At 40.8% G+C, this 21,919-nt stretch overlaps 1 protein-coding gene across 3 annotated transcripts in view; it reads right to left on the minus strand.

Annotated features, from left to right (window-relative positions):
* Positions 1-206: 206 nt before the first annotated feature.
* The window catches only part of pcmt (protein-L-isoaspartate (D-aspartate) O-methyltransferase), a 57,347-nt gene continuing 35,634 nt past the window's right edge, over positions 207-21,919 (minus strand). For 2 of the 3 annotated variants that reach the window (XM_060831734.1, XM_060831733.1), the window contains 4 exons: positions 19,899-20,019; positions 19,537-19,622; positions 16,931-17,137; positions 207-961 (listed from right to left, as the gene is read on the minus strand). In XM_060831734.1, the coding sequence (XP_060687717.1) occupies positions 16,958-17,137; positions 19,537-19,622; positions 19,899-20,019 (387 nt within the window). In that variant the 3' untranslated portion in view covers positions 207-961; positions 16,931-16,957. Of the gene's footprint in view, positions 962-1,554; positions 1,577-16,930; positions 17,138-19,536; positions 19,623-19,898; positions 20,020-21,919 lie in introns of those variants that run through there. The other variant, XM_060831732.1, reaches the window with a different exon arrangement.

Genomic DNA, 21,919 nt, shown 5'->3' on the forward strand with positions numbered 1-21,919 from the left:
ATTTAGTTTCTACCAAGTAAGTGAGTCATATTGCAGGCCCAATTAATAATGTTAAATTGAATCACTAAATTGATCCGAGGTTAATAATTTTGAAGGAGAAAAACACTCCGACTTAGCCAGTTCTGCCATATAGATTCTTACACAGTAGCTTAGTTGTGTAAAAAAATACAAAACAACTCGGCTGCTTTTAAAGTTTATTTTGCAAAGCAATAATGCATACACTGAAGAAATTTTAACTACGATCCATGGTGTGTTGTAAGCTTGTACAGCATAGGTTTAAATAATTTCTACTACATTCAACTGTGAAGCAACACAAAACAAAGGAATAGCAGCACAGAACTTAAAAAAACTATGTTTGAAAGCATCAATATGTTCAAATCTGTGTTTACAATCAACAATGCATTTGCCACCGTATTCATGTAGTGCTTGGCAGGGTTGATTCCAGGGACTAGTAAAACATGGCAATCTGGATGGCAACTCAAGGCACACTACAAACTTCAATGTTTAGTGCTTAGTTATACCTGCATACAGAAAGGTCTTGCATACATTATGTCATTGGTGCCATGGGTGCACAGGTTAAGTTTACGTTGTAATGGTGCAGGATTTGAACACCTATCAATTCAGATGAGGGAGAAAAAAAAACTAGCCACACCACACATCTGCTGGTACCACCTTGCTGCAGCTTCACACGTGCCAGTTAAAAATGAAACCAAGCCACATAAAATTTCTTCCAAATCTGCACTTGATTCTGAAAATCCTTTATAACAGCTCTTCCCCAGGCAAGGTTTATTGAATTCATTGCAAGAATACTGCTCCACACCAGTTAAGTGTGTGGATGTTTTTTTTTCCAGTCCAAAAACAAGCTGCAATGCTGTCATTTTCAAAGCATTTAGAACGGGAGATATGTACTCCACATTAACATCAGGTTCTGAGCACACAGATGAAGCTTCACATTTCATCCCTGTGGGTTTAAAGAGAGAGTTAGGAACTATAGCAGTATCAACTCAAGTGATCACAATAATAAAATAAAAAGTGGCTATTGCATTTAGCGGATCTTGTTAGTCATTGTCCTTGCAGCAGAGAAGCTGAGAGGGAGAATAATAGGACTTTAAAAGGACAAAGGATTTGAGAAAGTTGATTTAGAGAAACTTTCCACCAATAGGAGCATTGGCAATGAGAAGGAACAGATTCAAGCTAACTGGCAAAAGAACTACAGAAACGTGACTTTTTGATTTAAAAACGAATTACAACCATGTGGAATACATTCCTTGAAAAGGTAGTGGAAGGAGATTCATAATAACTCAAAAGGGAATTGAACAAGTGATTAAAAGGAAGAATTGCCTGGTTATGGGAAAGAACTGGTGGGGATGAAAATGGGAAAGCATTGGTATGGTAGGACTAACTGGAAAGCACTTTCTGAAAGCCAGCACAGGCACAATGGACCAGAGGAGTCACATGATAGTACTATGATTTGTACACTGACCTACCTACCTCAGGGACTTACTTATTGGATTGTATTTTACCTCCACGTGGTTTTTATCTGCACTGCAAACACCCCACTGGATGAAAATGTTACCTACAAAAGAAACGGATTCCAATGTAGAAGTCTATCAATGGCAGTGGTCCTAAAACCTTCCATCTTAAATGTACTCACAAATAACTCGACATGGACAGGTTGAAAAGGACCAGGGAACAGAAGTATAAACGAGGTTAGATGCTTCTCTTAAAGAGGTCATACTCTTTGGAATAAGCTTCTCTCAGGAAGACCAAATTCATCTGGTTCAAATTCTGGAACGTGGGAAGTATGGTACACATGGGTAAGTTAGTAATTCAACCTTTACGAAACAAACAGAAAATGTTATCCAGTTCTTTGATGAAGCAACAGGTTGATAGGTGGCTGCTGGAAAAATGAATATTTGAAAAGCATTTGAAAGAAACATCACAAATTAACATCAATTTCACAATGTCTATGGGATTAAAGAAAGAATACAGCATGGACATGGCTGAGGGACAAACAGCCAACAGCAATGGCAAACACTTATGGTTCAGATTAAAGACAGATAAAGTACTGCTCCAAAAGGGGTTACCCCAAGGATCCCATCTCTTTACTACATAGAGGTCTTGATACAAAACTGGGAGATATAAAGAAAGTTAGGACAGAAGGAAACCTAGACTTCTGGGAAGTATGGCACATAAAATTAAATTAAGTGTGAAATTATACTTTTCATATAAAGAATAAGAACAGGCAACATAAACTAAATGGCATAATTATTAAGGTGGTGGAGGATCATACAAATCTTTGCAGAACAAGTTGAGAAGGCTTTATGACAATGTAGCAGCTCCTTGTTTTTAATACAGGACAAGACTACAAAAGCAACCAAGTTATGCTTAAGCACTCTCTACACAAGTTCGGCCAACGTTTGAAACAAGAGTTCTATTCTGGGCACTACACGTTTTGGAGTTTGAAGTGGGCTTACTGGAATGGTGCTTGGTATGGGAGACAGCACTTACATAGAGGTTGGAAAAGCTGGGATTGTTCGCCTTCAAACAGTGAAGGTTAAGAGGTGATTCAATAAGGCTGTTCAAAATCAAAAAGGCCTTTGATCAAGTAGTTAAGCCAAATCATTTCAAAGTCAGTAAGCTGTGACACAGATCTAAAACATGAGTAGCAAACAAGCCATAGAGGACATCAAATCAGTTCATTATTTTTACACACTGAGCTCCTGTGACTTGGACTGCACAGTCTCTAAAGGTGGTGAAAGCAGCTCCAATAAAACTACTCATAAGTGAACTGGATAAGTCATTCGGATGAAAACAAAACAGGACTATAGGATTATTTGGAGAGATCTACTTATGTGGAGGGGCAAAACAGAATGATGCACAATGTAAAAGCAATGTTACAAATGTGTTATTTATAACAATTACAATTTGAAATCTCTAACTTTTAAAACATACAATAAATAAAAGAACACAATCTGATAAGCCTGGGAGAATTACAGATCAAGGCGACTGCCATGTTAGTAAAGCCAATGGGTGAGTGAGCCAATGAGTCTCTCGTTGGCTTTTGAGGCTTCTGTTGTAGAGCATTTTGGGAGAGGGTTTGCAGATAATGTGAAGGAGTTTAAATTAATAATGCAATTTGCTCAGATCAGAGACATTTGCAGACTAGTTAAAAAGGTGATAAAGTAACGTATCCATACCAGCTAAGTTTCCCAAAGTGAACTAGTCCCACTGGCCTGCATTTGGCCAATTCTCTCTGAACCTTTCCTATTCATGTACCTGTCCAAATGTCTTTTAAATGCCAAAGTTTATCTAAGAAACAGCTCTGCTAGGCATTAGACCCCAGATTTAAGGAAATTTCCCCCCCCCCACTCCATTCAGCAGGCTGTTTGCCCTTGCTGATGCCTTTAGTCAATGGCAGCTGGCTCATCTGATTGCATTCCTTTCTTTGAGACTTTTCTCGCAGCTGATCAACAGAATGACTTGGGAGGCCATTCACAGGGCAGTTAAAAGTAAGCCGCACTGCTGTGGGCCTGGATTTAAATGTAACCCTGACCATATTTTCTTCCCAATGGACATTTACAAGGCAGAGATCTTCTCTTCAAACGGCAATGGTTTCATGGTCATCATTACTGCATTCAAATGTCTCCTTCTGGCCTGCTGGCATTTGAATCTAGGTCCTCAACATTCTCAGATAATTTACAACATTTAAAAGATATTTGGAAAACTATAAATAGAGTTCAGAGGGATATGGACCAAACAAAGGCAAGTGGGACTTGTCCAGTTTGAGAAACTTGGTTGCCATGGACGTTTTGGACTGAAGGGTCTATTTGCATGCTATGTGAATCTATCCATATAATTCTTAGATCAAAGGACAGGATTAAAGTAAAAAAGTAGCATTATTTTGCAGTTAGATCTGAAGAATAGATTACTGGGGCCACATTGCCATTAGAGTTTCTGACTTTAGTGCTAAAACGTGCACACAAGCCATAAAAATTTACCAGTTCAAATTATTTATAATTACAGGACAGCTCAATAACTAGGTCTACCAGAGATTTAAACAGACTCAACCATCACCAATAACATCAACACAGCTTGACTGTTACATGCAGCCTTGAATCCTGGTTTTATGACATTGTTCTTCATTTGCACATTCTTAGATTAAAACATTCCCTACATCACATACATTAACAGTAATATACTGAAGGAGACTATGACAACTACTTATGCAGAAAGTGAACTCTTGAATGACAAACGGAGACTTAGGTGTCTGTGCAACATGAAGGTGGCCTCCTGATCCTCCCAGATCTTGTAACCTTCCTGAGAAATGGATTCATCACTTTGGTGTTCATGGCTTGTAGGTTTTTTGGCATCTCGTGTAATATCAGAGTCCTAATTATGGTGGATTACCATGAAAGCAATTCCACATTCCAAGCATCTTGTGATATGGTCTGGATCATTTGGAATGCTGGGTGTTATAGGACTACAATTCCATTATTGGCTTGTTTCTCAACGTCATTCTATTCGTGCCATGAAATTTCTCAAGACTCACTGCACACTTTATAGATAGTAACCATCTCCCCTGAAACATACCAACCAGGCACTTCTGCATTCTGTATGTTTTGGTTTCTCTTGTATTCCTGAAAATTTGTGCAGGTGATGGCTTAACACATTTCGCAAACACTGGTAATGGTGAATGTATCACCCTCAAGTGGGATATGGAGATCTTGTTTTGTGTTTCTGTACTTGATTAATGCTTGAAGTTGTATTGTCACAGAAACATTAGACATGTAGACATATAGCAAACCAGCCACACCAAGAACCATTACACCCTCCAGGTTCTATTACACCCTCAATGTACAATTACACAAATTCACTGTATAGAGTTTTGTCTATTATTCTGATTCTTCCAAATTTTCAATTCTCAGAATTGAAGGAAGCTTTGAGTCGGTTAGTGGTGAATGCATCTGAGAAGATTTTATTTAATAGTGGTTCACCATATCCTATTGTAGACCTTTTTAAGGACATGAATGCAGAAAGAGCCATATGATGACTTCACGTCCCAGATCCCATCTTGCTGGAAAGAGGGGGTTTTATGAATATGTGGGTGAGCCTCTCCGGCATGTCATAACATAACTGTGACAGTCATGTGATAGACACTGCAGGGCTAGAACTGGGCCAGCTTAGTAGAGGGAATGCTGCTACATGATCATTGTGCATATAATCTAAATAAACACTGTTTGAAGAAGCACCTGGAAGGGTTTAAGATTAGATTAGATTAGATTCCCTAGTGTGCAAACAGGCCCTTCGGCCCAACAAGTCCACACCGACCCTCCAAAGAGCAACGCATTCAGACCCATTCCCCTACATTTACCCCTTCACCTAACATTACGGGCAATTTAGCATGGCCAATTCAACTAACCTGCACATTTTTTTTTGGACTGTAGGAGGAAACCCACGCAGACACAGGGAGAATGTGCAAACTCCACACAAACAGTTGCCTGAGGTGGGAATTGAACCTAGGCCTCTGGCGCTGTGAGGCAGCAGTGCTAACCACTGTGCCGCCCAAGTTGTTATCTGAGCTTCTAAACAGATGATATCCAAACTGCAGATACGCTAAACATGATGGCAGAAAGACAAGGAGAGACTGAGGAACTGCAAGATTAACAAAAATAAAGTCCTGAGAACACTTTGTGAGCATCTCACCTCACTTCAGATAAGTCTTCAACTTAAAATGGGGTACACTCCGAATCAGCAGCAGGTCTGCACCAGCCAAGCAGTATGTGGCCTTCCCACAGCTGTCTGATATCGGTGGACCAAAGCAGATATTTAGATAGAAGTTGTGGAAGTATACCTTCCACAAATTCAGAAGGGTCGCAAAGCCACTGCTCAAAACAGGAACAGCTCCAGGTCAGTACAGGTAATAAATATCACTGCAGATGATACCCCTGTCAGACAGCAAGTTGCCAAACCACAGCAGATTTTGTTAGCCCTGGCAATACTTAATGTCCATCTCACACCAAAAAGAACTATGTTCCTGAATATGCCTTGTTCAACCAATGCTCTCAAGCTAGGGAAGAACAAACAGCTTCCTTTGCTGATATGATTCAGCAGACACCCTTGCTAATGAGTCAGATAAACTAGTCAGTTTAAACAGTTATGACACTATAAACTAATGTATGGTTTATACGAGACAGAATAGTGGTCAGGGCAAATGGATTCTTTGCAATCTGAAGACCTACCATGACAGCAGGTAGACCTGGATAAGAGGCAAACTCAGCTAAGAATTTAAAACTGGGACACGATTCACGGCAGTTTGAGGCTTAGTCCAAGCCCATGATATGACTAAGTCCAAAGTTGTCCACCTCACCCAACATAAAAGGCAGCCAAGTCAGGGAAAAGGCAGTATTTTGAACCACTGGCATTGTGTGCAAGACAGCAACACAACTCTGCCTAACAAAGGGGGTACACAGTTTTATTGTGGTAAAACCTATAATTGTGAATCTATAATCTTCTATGGAAGATACACATACAGATCAATAATTCTGGTCACTGCATTAAGCTTTGATTTTAAATTTGGAATTTAAACTGGATTCAGGAGTGGCTGTCACAATGTTGGTGCACCATCTCAACAGGCCTCACATAATGAACCTCCAGTCACCTAAAATCAAATTACAATCTCTGCCCTTAAAGGTCATTTCAAAGCAATTCTTGTCCACAATGGTCAACATATTTGCAACCAGAGAATCTCATTCCTAAGTAGGCAAACGTATGACCAGTTAGGGCTTCCACAGTGCGTACATCAAATCACCAGATAAAGGGTGTGCTGTCACTGTGACTAGAGTTCCCATCAGTCAGCCAAAGGCTGGGTAAGTTTAAAACCAAGCACCGCATTAGAATGTCACAAGATGTTCCCTAGAAGGGCCCTGCACCCACTATTAGGCAACAGTAATGGAAGAGTTGGATAGGATTTTATGAAGGAGTCATTTCATTTTCCCCAATCACAGAGCCAACGCAATTGTGCTCTAGCCTGGTCACTGTTCCAAATCCAAACTAATTAGCTCCACCTCTTCATCAATTTAACTCAATAAAGCGAGATGAGCTCCATGTCCTTGGATGGCAGCCTGGGAAAATCCACCAATAGTGCACTTCTTAGCTAACACCAGCTTCTGGTAAAGTGCCAACAGAACAAGGGTCTAAACTGCTGACCTCACTAAACACATCCTTCAGACATTATTTCTTCAGTTAGGTCCCAGGTAAAATATTGTCACGACCAGAGATATTTCAAAGCATTAAGCTCACAATTCTGAAGGAAAGGGCTAAATGGAAGATATTTTGATCCATGCGGCTACGAGGGAACAGCACAACAATACAATTAGTGGAATTTTAATGCCTTTTCAGAAATTAGTCTCACATCGAGAAACAAAATGTAGATGTGCAAAAACAAAATTGGCCAAATTGCTGGCTTGAATCATCCAAAAAAAAGATCGACTACGATCTGCAAAAGGCAGACCATCATTGACATTAACAACCCAAGTGGTTTAAACACTCAGGTTTCCTGGTATGGTTAATCAAACAGGTAGCTTCATCTCCAACCTTGTCCCTGTCATTGAACCTTGAAGTTACCCACCTAAGAGCCAACAATGGTACTGAATAAATATTTCTAGGGATTAAACAGAAACTTATCATCAAGTAGCCCTGGCCACCGATGACCCTAAATTACCTATTAAGGTCACAACAGACATCTCTCCACTGGCCTTGAAGTAGTCCTTATTCAACTCCAAGTGAACAAGAAAATCCATGTACTTTGCATCCAACCTAGTCAGAAACAGAGCAACTGATAAAGAGCTCTTAGCTATCACATGAGCTGGTGACAAATTCTTCAGAAATCTAATGGGTCTACTTTCAGGTGAACATGGACCACAGGTCCTTAGTCATCCTCTTAGCTCCAATGAGTGTGCCAAGATGCCCTTGAGAACTCAATGATTCAGAAATTATAGAAATAACATTGCAGGCAAACAAACTGTGGCAGATGCTTTGAGCAGGGTGATGGTCCATTCTATTACATAATATGATTGACTTTTGTCTCTGAGCAACATTGCCCTCAGAAGCCCTTTGCTTGCCTCAAAGAAGTTTCAAGCAATCAAAATGGTTTAACCAGCAGCTGATCAATGCATCCAAGTCATATTTTACCCAGAAAGATAGCCTGACTACACTGACTAAAACTCAAGTGATATCTCAATGAAAACATCAACACCAGCTGTGGATGATCTGTTAGCCTTCAATGATCATCTGGCCATACCAAATGGGAGCTCAGAAAGCATCATCCTGAAGACACTGATACAAATGGCCTCCGTGTAAGTGCAGGACCAAGCCCAGCAATTAATGGAGTGGTTGGTTATCTCCAAGTCCATGGAGGACCGCATTTCCTCCAGCCGCACATTTAAAATTCACAAACCACAATACAGCTATTATTCCCAGGCTGGCCATGGTAATGGTCATCAGACCTCTTCACTTTTAAAGAGAATGTTTACTGTACCGTTGTGGACTACTCTTTCAAACTGGTCAAGATCAACCACAATGCAACTGCCCACACAGCCCTAAGTTTTTAAAATATGTTTGTCATATCCATGAAATCGCAAACGAGGCATTCTAATAAATGACAACTTGAGAATGAGGTCTTCAAGAAAATATGCTATCTACAAGGTTCATTAAGTTATAAGCTCTGAATTGAACTGAATTTATTGCTACATGTACCAAGACACGGTAAAAAGCTTTGTCTTACGAGCAATACAGGTAGATAATATAGTTAAGTCGCGTAGATAAATAAATAATTGGCAAACAGCAGCAAAAACAAAAACACAGGTACAGGTGAACGTTAAGACTTTGAGTGTCCATTCAGTATTCTAACAACAGTCAAGTGGAATAGAAACCAGTCAAAACTAGTGTGTTCAGACTTCTGTACCTTCTCCCTGATGGTAGAAGTTGAAGAAAAACATTGCCAAGGTGGGATGGATCTTTGAGAATGCTGACGGCCTTTCCTTGACGGCGGGCCTGGTAGATGGATTTGATAAGATAGGAGGTTGGCCTTTGTGATTGTCCAGGCCGAGTTCACCACTCTCTGTGACCGTCTCCGATTTTGAATGGGACAGTTGCCACATCAGGTAGCGTAACATCCAGACAGAATGCTCTCAATGGCACACCTATAAAAGTTGGCAAGGATATTCGCCATCATGCCAAATTTCCTCAACTGCCTGAGGAAGATGAGACATAGTTTGGCCTTTGTAACCAGTGCGTGCACGTGAAGAGTCCAAGAAAGCTTGTTGTAGATGACCACTCCCAGGAGCTTGACACTCTCTACTCGTTCCACCTCTGTGCTATTAATGTGTAGGGGGCCATGAGTAACATCCCGCTGAAAGTTGAAAAGGAGTTCCTTGGTTTTGCTAGCATTGAGAGCTAGATTGTGTTCTCTGACCTCCATACTCATGTAGATGGAGAGAGCAGAAGGATGCTGAAGATGTTCTTGCTGAGAAATGCTGACTGGAGTTTAGCCTTGATCACCTCCAGGTGCTTAAGTAATTGCTTCTCACCATCTGAGCTGATGGGCAGGTATTTGAAAATCCAAATTTCAGCAGGGAAACTGAGATCACATATCCTGCCGAGGGACCACACAGGGAGAGTCTTTGAACAAGCATGTTGAACAGATTCCACACCATTATCCTGTAGCCTTTAGTAACTGAATATGATTGGCAAACTCCTTGGAGCTGGATTAAATCTGAAAAAATTGATCTGGAGAACAGAATGAACTTGGCCAATGATCTCAGAGCTCATAAGAAATAGGAGTAGGTCACTGAACTAATCAAGCCTGTTCCATGATAACAAGATCAATTTTAACTAATGGAGGAGAATTAGATCAAGACTAGTTGAAGAAATTTCAGCGTGGAGAATGCATTGTGTCCAGCTGAAGTAACAGTTTGAAACATTACTGAAACCCCCTCTTCCCCTTTGTTAGCCCCAGGCCAGAGAACTGCATTGCACTTCTGGATTTTAACCCTCTGTAAACTGGAGGTCATCTAAAACTCATATTGTTACTCTCAAGGTCAAACCCATGACCACTGTTGTCACTGACTTATCCTTGCTCCCAGTCAAGACACTCTTGAATGCATTAATTGAACCTGCCTCTACCATACTTCCAAGTAGCGCATTCCAGATTCTCGCTGAATGAAAAAGCTTTTTCCTTTGTTCCGCACTTTTCTTTTGCAACAGATTTTAAAATTGTGGCCTCTGGTTCTCAATGCTTTTAGGAGTAGGATCTTTCTCTGAATCTACACTGTCCAGACTCATATCTCCTCACCAAGGAAAACAGTCCCCAACTTCGCCAATCTTTCCTCATCACTAGAACTATTCTGAAATGTCTTCTGCCTTCACAACCTGTCTACAATAACACTCAGAACTGCCTGCAATATTCCAGCTGAGATTTAACCATTGTCCTATATAAGTTCATCATGATCTCCCTGCACTTCAACTCTGAATCATATACAGCATGGAAACAGACCCTTGATCCAATCCACCCACACCAACCTGATATCCCAAACCAATCCAGTCTCACCTGCCAGCAGCCAGCCATATGTCTCTAAACTCTTCCTATTCATATACCCATCCAAATGCCTCTTAAATGTTGCAATTGTATCAGCCTCCACCACTTCCTCTGGCAGCTCATTCCATACACGTACCACCCGCTGTGTTAAAAAGTTGCCCCCTCTCATCCCTATTTATGAAGCCTAAAATTCTGTATACTTTATTAGCAGGTCTTTATCTATTTTGGCACCTTTAATAACTAATGTACATACTCAGTCAGATCTCAAAGCTCCTGCACAGCCTTAGTTTTATACTGTCCCTCCATACTCTATTAAAGTATATCACCACACACTTCTCCACATAGGTAGCAGATGAAATTCAATCTGCCCAGTCTAATTTCTCAATGCCCTTTTGAAGTTCTACACTGTCCTCCTCTGAATTCACAATTCTCCCAAGTTCTGAATCATCCTCAATCTTTGAACTGTCTCCTGCACACCAAGATCAAAACATTCAACAATCAGGAAAAGCAATAATCCAATCCTAACCCCTGAAGAACTCCATTACAAATCACCTTTAAACTTGAAAACAGCCACTAACAATTAATCTGACAGCCTAAACCACAGTGAATTTTGTACCAATTTGCTACTGTCCCTTTTATTTCAGAACCTATAACTTTGTTAGTCTGTAATGTGGCACTGCCTTTTGGAAGTCTATGTACACCATATCAATAGTCTTGCCTTCATCAAACCTTTCGGTAGCCTCTTCAAAAAGCCTTTTATTCCTTAATAAATCTACATTAAAACTGACTTGCACTAGTTCTGAAGAGTCAAAGAAACCTCTCGACATGAAATGTCAACTTTCTTCTCCACAGGTACTTTGGGTTGGTTTACTTTTTATGACCGATTTATTTTCAAGTCAAGTGGGCGGCATGGTGGCACAGTGGTTAGCACTGCTGCCTCACAGCGCTCGAGACCCGGGTTCATTTCCCGACTCAGGCGACAGACTGTGTGGAGTTTGCATGTTCTCCCCGTGTCTGCGTGGGTTTCCTCTGGGTGCTCCAGTTTCCTCCCACAGTCCAAAGATGTGCGGGTCAGGTGAATTGGCCAGGATAAATTGCCCGTAGTGTTAGGTAAGGGGTAAATGTAGGGGTATGGGTGGGTTGCGCTTCGGCGGGTCGGTGTGGACTTGTTGGGCCGAAGGGCCGGTTTCCACACTGTAAGTAATCTAATCCAATCCTTTAGTCTTTGGGAACACAATTATCGCAAGTTCCCAACAAACTTCTAACTCTTTCATTGACATGTCTGCTTCGGAGAAAATATGGCCCATTTTATATTGATTACAGCACCTAGTCTCATCATTTGCCATCTACTTTGCAATCAACTGCATACTTTTAAGGGCTGTTACACAAACAATGTAATAAATTTGTAATTTCAAATTAATTGGATCTTAGTGTGATTGAAGATATACAGAGTTTTCTTCAGTATAATAAGGAAGTTTAATAAGTCAAATATTAGATACTTGAACTTCCTCACCCAAACTAATGTGAAAATGCTTTAAAATGTGTAGGAAATAGCAGCATTTTATATTCTCATTCTGAGGCTCTCTGTTCAACAATTAGATTTTGCATCAATATTTGAACTTTGCATTCAATTTAAGGCTGCACATTCAAGTTTGTATACTGGAGAATATTTGGGGCTACTTTATTTCAATGTAATCATCCAAATCCACAGTTATGCAAAGAAATGGCTATGCTTCGCTTATGCAGAGACTTGCTCAAACCCTATTTACATCAGTTTTAGGCATGAGACAAGACAAAATATCTGAGTTTCAGTGTTTGAGGGATGGTGGAGAAAGAGACACAACAGAATTATACAATAGTTTATAGGATTAAATTGCACAGACAAATTGTACGAATGTCTTTTTAAGACTGAGGAGCGATATCTAAATGAAGTACTTAATCCAGAACAAGAAAACACAATCTTGAAAGTAGAGTAAGACCAATTAGGAATGAAATTGTAAAGTACTTTTTCCATATTAAGGGCAGTGGAAAGTTGTTCCTAAAAAGAAAACTAAATCACTGAGTCAAGTGTACCAAATGTCAGAACTGCTTCAAGGGCTGAATGCCCCACTCATGATAAGGTATCAAAATGCTGCGTCTGCAACAGTCATGTTGCAAGACCTTATGAAATTATTGTTGGGTGGAATGATCAGTGTCATCACTGATTGTCATTTGGAAGCTCTCAGGGCACTGAAAGCAATTTTTCTCAAAATAAAGCACTGAACTGTGGCTGCATTTCAGGTACTTGGCAGAAATTTTGATCAAGCTGTTTAATACACGTTACAACACATCTGAAGAAGGACAGACTTGAAGCCAGACCTTCTGACCCAGCGGTTGTAGACACTAACACCAGGAGACCCTCTCTGACAAAATTTGTGTACTATGTTTAAGCATTGGAATTGGAGTTATGAGAGAAACACAGCAACACAGCTTGAGTGGAGGAGTCTTAAACCTGGTAACTGACGAATTTGCGTTGATCCAGTAAAGGTAGTGACTTCAGACTGTCACTTTCCCTTCTCTCAATTGAGGCCTCTTCCTCGATGCAATTCTTCATATTTTCACCAACTGCTTCCTATTCCAATTCCTCCTGTGTCCCTCACACACTATGTTTAATCGCAGTGAGCAAACCTTGATGACTGGCAGAGTAAGAGATAACATGATGGGTATTGTGCAGAACCTCAGGTCAAGTCCTCACTCTCCTAACTGGAGTGTTTTAGATGCAGAGGGAGATAAAACAATCCTCATTTGTTTGCAGAACATTCAAACTGACAACTCAGACAAAACAGCCTGTTCAACTGGCACTCCTTGCACACGTGTATCATCTACAACTCGCTGAACCTCCTTTGATAATACATTCCAAACCAGTTATCTCTCTTACTTAGACAGACAATAAAAGGAGAATAATATCCCCATCCATGATCAGCTCTTCTCCAAGTCAAATACTATCCTGACTTGAACACACACAACCATTCCTTACCTTCATACACACGCGGCAATATGCCATCTTCAAACCCTGCAACAATGCTTTCATGCCGAGCTCCATTGCAAAGTATTCCTTCCACCAGGTACATAACCTCAGCTATAACACGCACCTCCTACTTGTAGATAGTTTAGGTCTCCAAAATGCCTTGTTGGAGTTGCTTGTCTGTCTTTTACTAGGATCTCATCTTGGTATGGGAGGTGTTGGAGGACACCCCAATAACTGACATTGCTGCCTTACCCCATCTAGACTGTAGCCAATGCAATCCATAGCTTCAACACAGCAGCCCTCCCATGTCAAGACTTGGAGGCATGTGGTAGACCCCTGCTTGAGTTGACCCCAGGTCAGTTAGAGAATCGCTTGAACCCATTCCACATAATCAGAGGCATGTCAGAGATTCCCTCTGTGCAATTTCACTCAGCATAAAAGAATTTCTTGTACTGGCTGCAGCTGTATATCCTCCACTGTCTGCCCTCGTCAGCCATCTGGACTCCCCATGACATTCCATCCTGTCACCCAGAGGTGGTGGTGGTGAATGCTCCTAGGATAGACTCTCTACAATTCAGGAATCAGGAGTAAAGGGTGTTGCAGGCAGCAGTCCGGTGCAATAAAAGAGGTGAAAGATTGTTCACAGCCTCCAGGGTTTTGTGCAGCTTTGAGCAGACTGTATTGCAGCAGTTTGCAGCCCCTCAAATTTGTTTGCATTTCAGCCCCACAATCATATTCCCTTTGGCCACCCAATGTAAAGGGGGATGAAACGGCAGATGAGAGGACTCCCTCAAGGGTCTGTTCCTGGGCCTGGCCAAGGTAATCATAACTATGTCCAGACAGCCAACAAAAGTTCACTGGCACACTTGAGGCCATCAACAGCTATGAACACTGCAGGAGCGGGAATGTTTTGGGAATTGACAAAGCATTTTCATTGGAATTTTAAATTTAGTTCTATGAATTCTGTTACAGTGACCCTTTAAGACCATAAAATAGACAGCAGAGTTAGGCTATTTGGCCCATTGAGTCTGCTCCACCATTTGATCATGGCTAATGTGTTTCTCAACCCCATTCTTTAATTTGGTTTTGGTCTAATAACACTTCACTGATTTTAAAAGAGCTATCACCGTTCCTTCATCATCATTAGGTCAATATCATAGAAAACACCTACACCAAACATACAAGTTGAAAGCAACATCACTTGCAGTTTGTTGTCAGGAATAAGGAATAAATGCCTGGACTTGGCAATATGCACAAAGTCACAAACAAATGATAAGGGTGTGGCTTCCTTTCCTAGCCATCCATAACAAACCCATTCACATACCCATCTCAGAGGCAGGCAGCAATATCTTTCTACATTTCCCAATTCATGTCATTTGTTGCATTTAGGACTAAAGGCAGTCTCTGCAGATTTTTCTTTCAAATACAACACTCAGTCCAGTGCAGTTGTACTGACTACATACCATAACAGAATTTTCCAATCTCTCATTACAAATATGACTGCCCAATGGTAGAACATCATTCTAAGACTCCACCAGGAACAAGATTACTATCTTTCTTACCCACATGAAAGGGATATGTTAGCCTGTAGACGCTCTCTCATATTACCACTATCCGCCAAATAGGAATGGTTATGCTCTGCCAACTCCCTAGGTTATGAGACCCTCCTCTTTCCCAAGTTTCTGCTACATCTATCTATTTCTTAAGGTCTCTGAGAAAGAATTTCCTTGCTATAGAGGGAGTGTAGCAAAGGTTTACCAAATTTACTCCTGGGATGGCAAGATTGACTTTGAGGAGGGATCAAGTCAGATAGTATTGTATTCAATAGAGTTTAGTGAGAATCTTAAATCCATAAAGTTCTTGCAAAACTAAATAGGTTAGATGCAGAATCAGGGTCATAGTTTAATGATAGGGCAAACCTTTCAAGACTGAGATAAGGAGAAATTTATTTTCCCAGAGAAAGCGGTGAGTCTGTTGAAATCATTATCACAAAGTGATTGAGGCCAAGATGGGTGTTTCCAAGATGGAGGTGGATGTAACTCCTATGGCTAAAGTGATCAGGAGATATTTAGGGAGTGCAGGGAAATTAAGGTATTAAGCTTAATGATCAGCCCTGAGCGTATTTACTGGAGATGCAGGCTAGAGGGGTTGAATGGCCTATTCCTGCTATCTTCTATGTTTCTATGCTTCTCTTATGCGCCCACTTTTCATCAAGTCCCACACTCATCATTGCAAGTTGTGCAAGTATTGCTCTTTCTTCATTATTACTGGGTGAAAAACTTTCCAAACAGCAAGCACAGTGACAGCATAATAAGCAGAGTACAGTTTCACCAGTTCCCACAACCCACCTCAGCCTCTACCCATCTCTGACAATTCTGCACTCCTTTCCTGCAGAATAACTTTTTTTCCCCCTCTCTCTGGTTGTACTGCATTTTCCTGATCTCTTCATCTCCCTTGCCTCCAAGTTTTGTACATCACCATTCAGCCAGAGTCTGCAAGACCTGCTGTGCTGCACAAGAATTTCCAAAAAGATCATCCATTCCGTAAGTGATAATATTTGGGTTCCGATCAACCCTACAGCTGCAAATAATGGAAGGCTTTTGCAATGGCAAGGGGTTCAATTATCTCCCTTACCCTGGTTGTTACCTGGATTCCTAAGACTTGGGTTATCTTTATGCATGGAGAGGGGAGAAGGGATTGAAGACTCTGCATTCCATACCAGGCAAAGTTTGTCCATTTTCAGCATTAGGATTACTGGCTTTGTGCCAAACACATTGTAAGCACTTGGCGGGCCACCTTAGGCAAGTAGAACAATCAAATGGCTTGGGATGTGGCAATGGGTTTCCTGCCACGTTAACCACATCCTGTGGTAGTATTTTGCAGATAGAAAATAGCCACTGCCCCACAGTGCTTTCAAACTATCAGCTAAAACGTTACCTTTCTAATTCAGGAATCTGAAGCTAAAACAATGTGCTATGCAGGTAATTAAACAACTTCAGTTAAACATTTTAATTTAATTATGCAGCAATTATTGAACTGCTACAGTCAAAATATGCAGTAGAAAACTAACTTCCAAAATGGTAGGTTAATGTTAAACCTACCATGTTTTGCCTTTGCCCACCCATTGAGTGGTTCCTTGGAACTATTTAAAACAGCATTTCCAAAGCATGCAACACTCATTTTATTAACCCAAATCCTCATTCATTATTTTTGTAAACAATAAACGTCTGAATTAGTCCATTTATTAGATGGAATGGAGTTACGAAAATATTAAAAGTAGCAGCCAGGCAAATCATTGCAGCGTGCTCCAATCCACACCACTTCACCTTGTTTCTGAGGAAGACTGTGCAGAGTCACTTCCACCTTGGCACTTGCTTATCTTGATCTGTTAAAGGCACGTAGATCACTCCCATCAGGGGTTTCGTGCTGATGCTGCCATTCGCTAGCTTGTCATATTGCTCCAACATCTGGTTTCCTCCCGGAGGGCCGATTGGCAAAATCATCCTCCCACCTGGCTTCAACTGATCGAGCAACTGGAGAAAGCCAGAATGGTTTGGAGGAGGCAGAGGGGGACAATAACAAGGAGAGAATAAAGCAAATGAGAGTAGACACAGAAGGGTGAGAAGCACAAGGAAAAGAAGAGAGTCACAGGGTGAGAGACATTGAAAACCAGAGCACAATCATTGTGATGGAGAGAGAGGGAGAGGGAGAGGGAGGGAGAGAGAGAGTGTGAGAGAGAGAGAGAGACAGAGACAGAGACAGACAGAGAGAGAGAGAGAGAGAGAGAGAAAGTAAAGCAAGAAAAATCAAAGTGCCGCACCCCACAGAGAGAGAGAGAGAGAGAGAGAGGGAGAGAGAGAGAGTAAGTAAAGCAAGAAAAATCAAAGTGCCGCACCCCAGAGAGAGAGAGAGAGAGAGAGAGAGATAGATAAAGATAGGCAGAGGTACACAGAGAGGTGGAAGGAGAAAAAGAGAGGGGGAATTAGAGAACATGGATGAATAAAATGTAATATCACTAAGAATTTCAATTAAACACATGCTGACCAATGCTTTTGCTTCTATACCCATCACATTAGCCAAGCTCCTTAACATCAGTTGCGACACAATATTATCCCTCACTGAGTCAAGAGGTTGCCCAGTCGAGGTCTACTCTCGAAGCAACCACAAAATTTCAGGTTGACAGTGCAGTACTCAGGGATTAAAGCACTGTTGGAGATGGCCTTCTTCTATCGAGACAAGACAGCAGCATCCCATCTATTGTCTCAGGTGAACAAGATCGATCCCCAGACACTATGCAAAGATACAGAGTTATTCCAGTGTCCTGGTTAATACTTATCCTTCAAATCAGCATGAGGCAGATCACCTTTGCTTTATCACATTGCTATTTGTGGATTTTGTTGTGGGCATAAGTGGTGCGTTATATAAAAACAAGTTTATTTTACTTGTTTTATTTATGCTTAACATTAACTTGCAAGGAACAAGTAAAGTGCATAACATGGTTTTGACTCACTCGCTAACTACAATACAATCTCACAATTCCGCCTGCCCCCTCACGTCAGGCAGCAAACTGCATGCCTAAAACTGTAGCTGAATTTAAAATAGTAATTGATACCATCACAGTAAAACAAAACAGAGGTCTCACTTTGAAGCAGTTAAACAGTTTGTTCACATGCACAAGCCCTCAGAAATTAAGCAAAACCTTCCATTTAGTTCATGGCATTTGATTCCAGTGAAGTTGCCAAGTTTATAATGCTGACTCCAAATGTTTCAATGAAAGATCCTCAGACAATACACACAGTTTCTTGAAATGAATGTCACAATATTAAATTACTGCCTACAAGTCAGCAGACTATCCTGTGTGGAATTAAATCAGATTTAGCCAGTTTGAGAGAATGCAAGAACATTCTGGGTACGTATCAGGTTACAAGTGCATCTTTATTAATCAATCCAATTTATCTCTGCACAAAAGCTCTTAATTTTTAACCAAAAATTATCTTGAATGTGTCTCAAAAGTGGAAAATTTAGCTGAAGCTAAAAGAATAAAACTGACTGTTTTCTAGCTACTATTTGGCGTCTATTTGAGGCACTGATCCAATTACAACAACAATGTTAGCTTTTGGACAGGAGAATGAATTTTAGAAATCCAACTTGGGTGTCAGGTGAGGACAGATTTGAACTACACCATGGAACCTTCCTTCAAACTAAAATATTCAGCCCAAGTCAGTGAAAAGATTAGATTAGATTCCCAACAGTGCAAAAACAGGCTCTTCGGCCCAACAAGTCCACATCAACCCTCCGAACAGCAACCCACCCAGACCCATTTCTCTCTGACTAATGCACCTAACACTATGGACAATTTAGCATGGCCAATTCACCTGACCTGCACATCTTTGGGCTGCGGGAGGAAACCAGAGCACCCGGAGGAAACCCACACAGACACGGGGAGAATGTCTGTGTGGAGCTTGCACAGTTGCCAGAGGCTGGAATCGAACCTGGGACCCTAGTGCTGAGAGGCAGCAGTGCTAACCACTGAGCCACCATGCTGCCCCAAATATTGCAGATACCCCAAGAAACTGAACTGAAAGAACCATGTGAAAATGTTTGCTTAAATCCAAGTACTTTTCACACATGTAGGTAGTATCGATTGTAGAACACAGCCCGAAAACATATTCGGTCAAATCAGGCTTGAAACTCAATCTCTTTATAGATGCTACCAGGTCTACTGGTTTTCTCCAACATTTTGGTTTTCATTTCACTGTTGTTTCAGCATGCAGCATTTTGCTTTTATTTTTAAAAGAATTAGTCTCTACGTTGGAGCAGATGGTTCCATACTTATTGCGATTTCAGTTCAGTCAACACAGGAAAAAAAAACCAGAATAATGTAGAGACCTCATCCTGCTCCAGTGTACAGTACTGTTTGAGAATGACTTACTGCCTGTGGGACCATGCTTGCTGCTGCCCCCACATGGATGGCATCATAAGGGGCTTCCTCTGGATATCCTTGTCTCCCATCGCCCACTATGAACAACAATTGAATACCAAACAATTAAAATTATTCAAAGGAGGAATTTTAACATTTATGATTCCAAAAAGAACAAATCAATTTTCAAAAAAAAGGTATTTCTATTGTGCTCTATTTGCACCCATTAATCAGTTGCAGAGGACAGGTTTTACACACTATTTCAGATTAAAACCAAAAAGGTAGAAGCTGAACAGTTCAAACAGAAATTCAATTTTGTGGTACCACTTTCCAGTTAATCATCGATAGATATGCACACATACCTGCTCACTCACCTAAAAACTTTATTCTTCCTGATGACAGCAAGGTTGGATCATCTTTCTTAACATTATTTATGGAGTCATTTACCAGTTCTTTAATATGCTCAATTCCCACCACTCTTCCACTTGGACCGACCTGGATAAAAAGACATATCTGCATAATTTCTAAACCATTCCTTTCCCTTCCGTGGTAGGTTTGATCTAACGTTTGCATGATGCTTTACTGTAGATTTGAAAGGGACACAAGCTGGGTTCACAAAAGGAAAACAATTGTGAAAGGAAGAATGCAGTTACAGGAGGCAAATGGTACAATGGCCTTCATAGTGAGAGAATTTGAATGCAGGGCTATCTTGCTGCAATTGTACAGGTCCTTGGCGTGATCAAACTTGGAGTGTTTGGTTTTGGACTGAGGAAGGATATTCTCACTGTGGAAGGAGTACAACAAATATGTAGTAGACTGACTCCTGAGACCAGACCCGAATAAAACATCATTCTGTCTGGTATCTAACAGCAAGAAAATAGGAGAAGGAGACCATTTGGTTCTTCTAACTTACTCCATCATTGAACATGATCACAGCTGATCATCAACTCCGTACTCCACTTTCTCCCCATACCCTTGGACCCCTTGAGCCCTAAGAATTAGATCTAATTCCTTCCTGAAAACATTCAATGTTTTGGCCTCAGACAACCACTGGCAAAGGATTCCACAGGCTCACCAGTGGACAAAATGAAATTCTTATTTCAGTCCCAAAAGGGCTACACATATGCTTAAACTGTGACCCCTAGCTTTGCACTCCCAGTCATCAGAATCATCCTTGCTGCATTTACCCAGACTGGTTCCTTTGGAATTCTATAGGTTTCTATTAGATTACCTTCATTTTTTTTATATTCTAGTGAATAGTTTTAACCAATCTTGTTTCTCACTTATATCAATCCAGTACATATTCGTTCCACTCCTTCCATGGCCAGAATACCCTCGCTCAGATAAGGAGACCAAAACCAAATAGGTTATGTTGAACTCTTCTTCCTTCATTTCTTTGGGCAAGAGTACTCTCTCCATCAAACTCCTTCACCCACCTCAAAACTTTCCGTTCACTTGGACCCATCCCTCTGGCCTTTTACTGCACTCAAGATGTTCATTAAGAACTGTCAACATGACATTGGTTGCCTCAATTTCCCTGACATACCCATTCTAATCTATCTCTTTCTGAACTGACTGCACTGTGCTCTCAGATCCAACCCTGGCTTGATAACACAGCCTGCCAACGTTCTCTAACATAATGAAGATTTCTATTATATAATGATAATTCTTACCCAAGGGACCTTGCACAGCTTGCATAGCCAATTACAGACTTCCCAGTCTAGGATGGCTTGTTTTCTAGTTGTTTCCTCAATGTATTGATCCAGAAAACAATCCCATGCATTTTCAAGGAATTCCTCATCTATGGAATTGTTACAGATTTAATTTGCGCAATCTATATGCTGATATAAGTCATTCATAATTACAGCTGTACCTTATTGCTCACATGAGTAAGTTTCTATTTAATACCTCCTCCAACTTTACCACTACAGTTTTTGGAGAATTGTGTAGGACAGAAACATGAATATTTCATGATTCTGGGTAATCCAAGATGGAGGAGGGGAAAAAGTTCTTGCTGTAAAAGCTGCTCCTTTTTTTGAGGTATTTTAGGTGCTGGAGGTGATTTCTTCAAATTCCAGGAGCAGCAATTACTGTTTTATATGCTGCTGCATTGTTTTGGAACTTTGGGGAAAAAAAAGTGAAAACAACAGCAGTTTTAAAAGGGAGAAGAGCAGACAAAAGAAGCACATGGTGAGGACAGAAAGAAAGAGAGAGAGCGAGAGAGAGCGAGCGAGAGAAAAAACCTGCACAGTTACTGCCTTTGCTGTTTTTGAATTCATGTGTCGCTGAATATCGGACTACATCTGGGAAAATTAACAAACAGTGAATTTCACAACTAATCTTGGAGGAACTGGTTTGGGCGAAGTTCACAGCACAGAATCAGATAAGTTAATTG

This window comes from Hemiscyllium ocellatum, chromosome 10, assembly GCF_020745735.1.
Source record: "Hemiscyllium ocellatum isolate sHemOce1 chromosome 10, sHemOce1.pat.X.cur, whole genome shotgun sequence".
Taxonomy (NCBI): Eukaryota; Metazoa; Chordata; class Chondrichthyes; order Orectolobiformes; family Hemiscylliidae; genus Hemiscyllium; species Hemiscyllium ocellatum.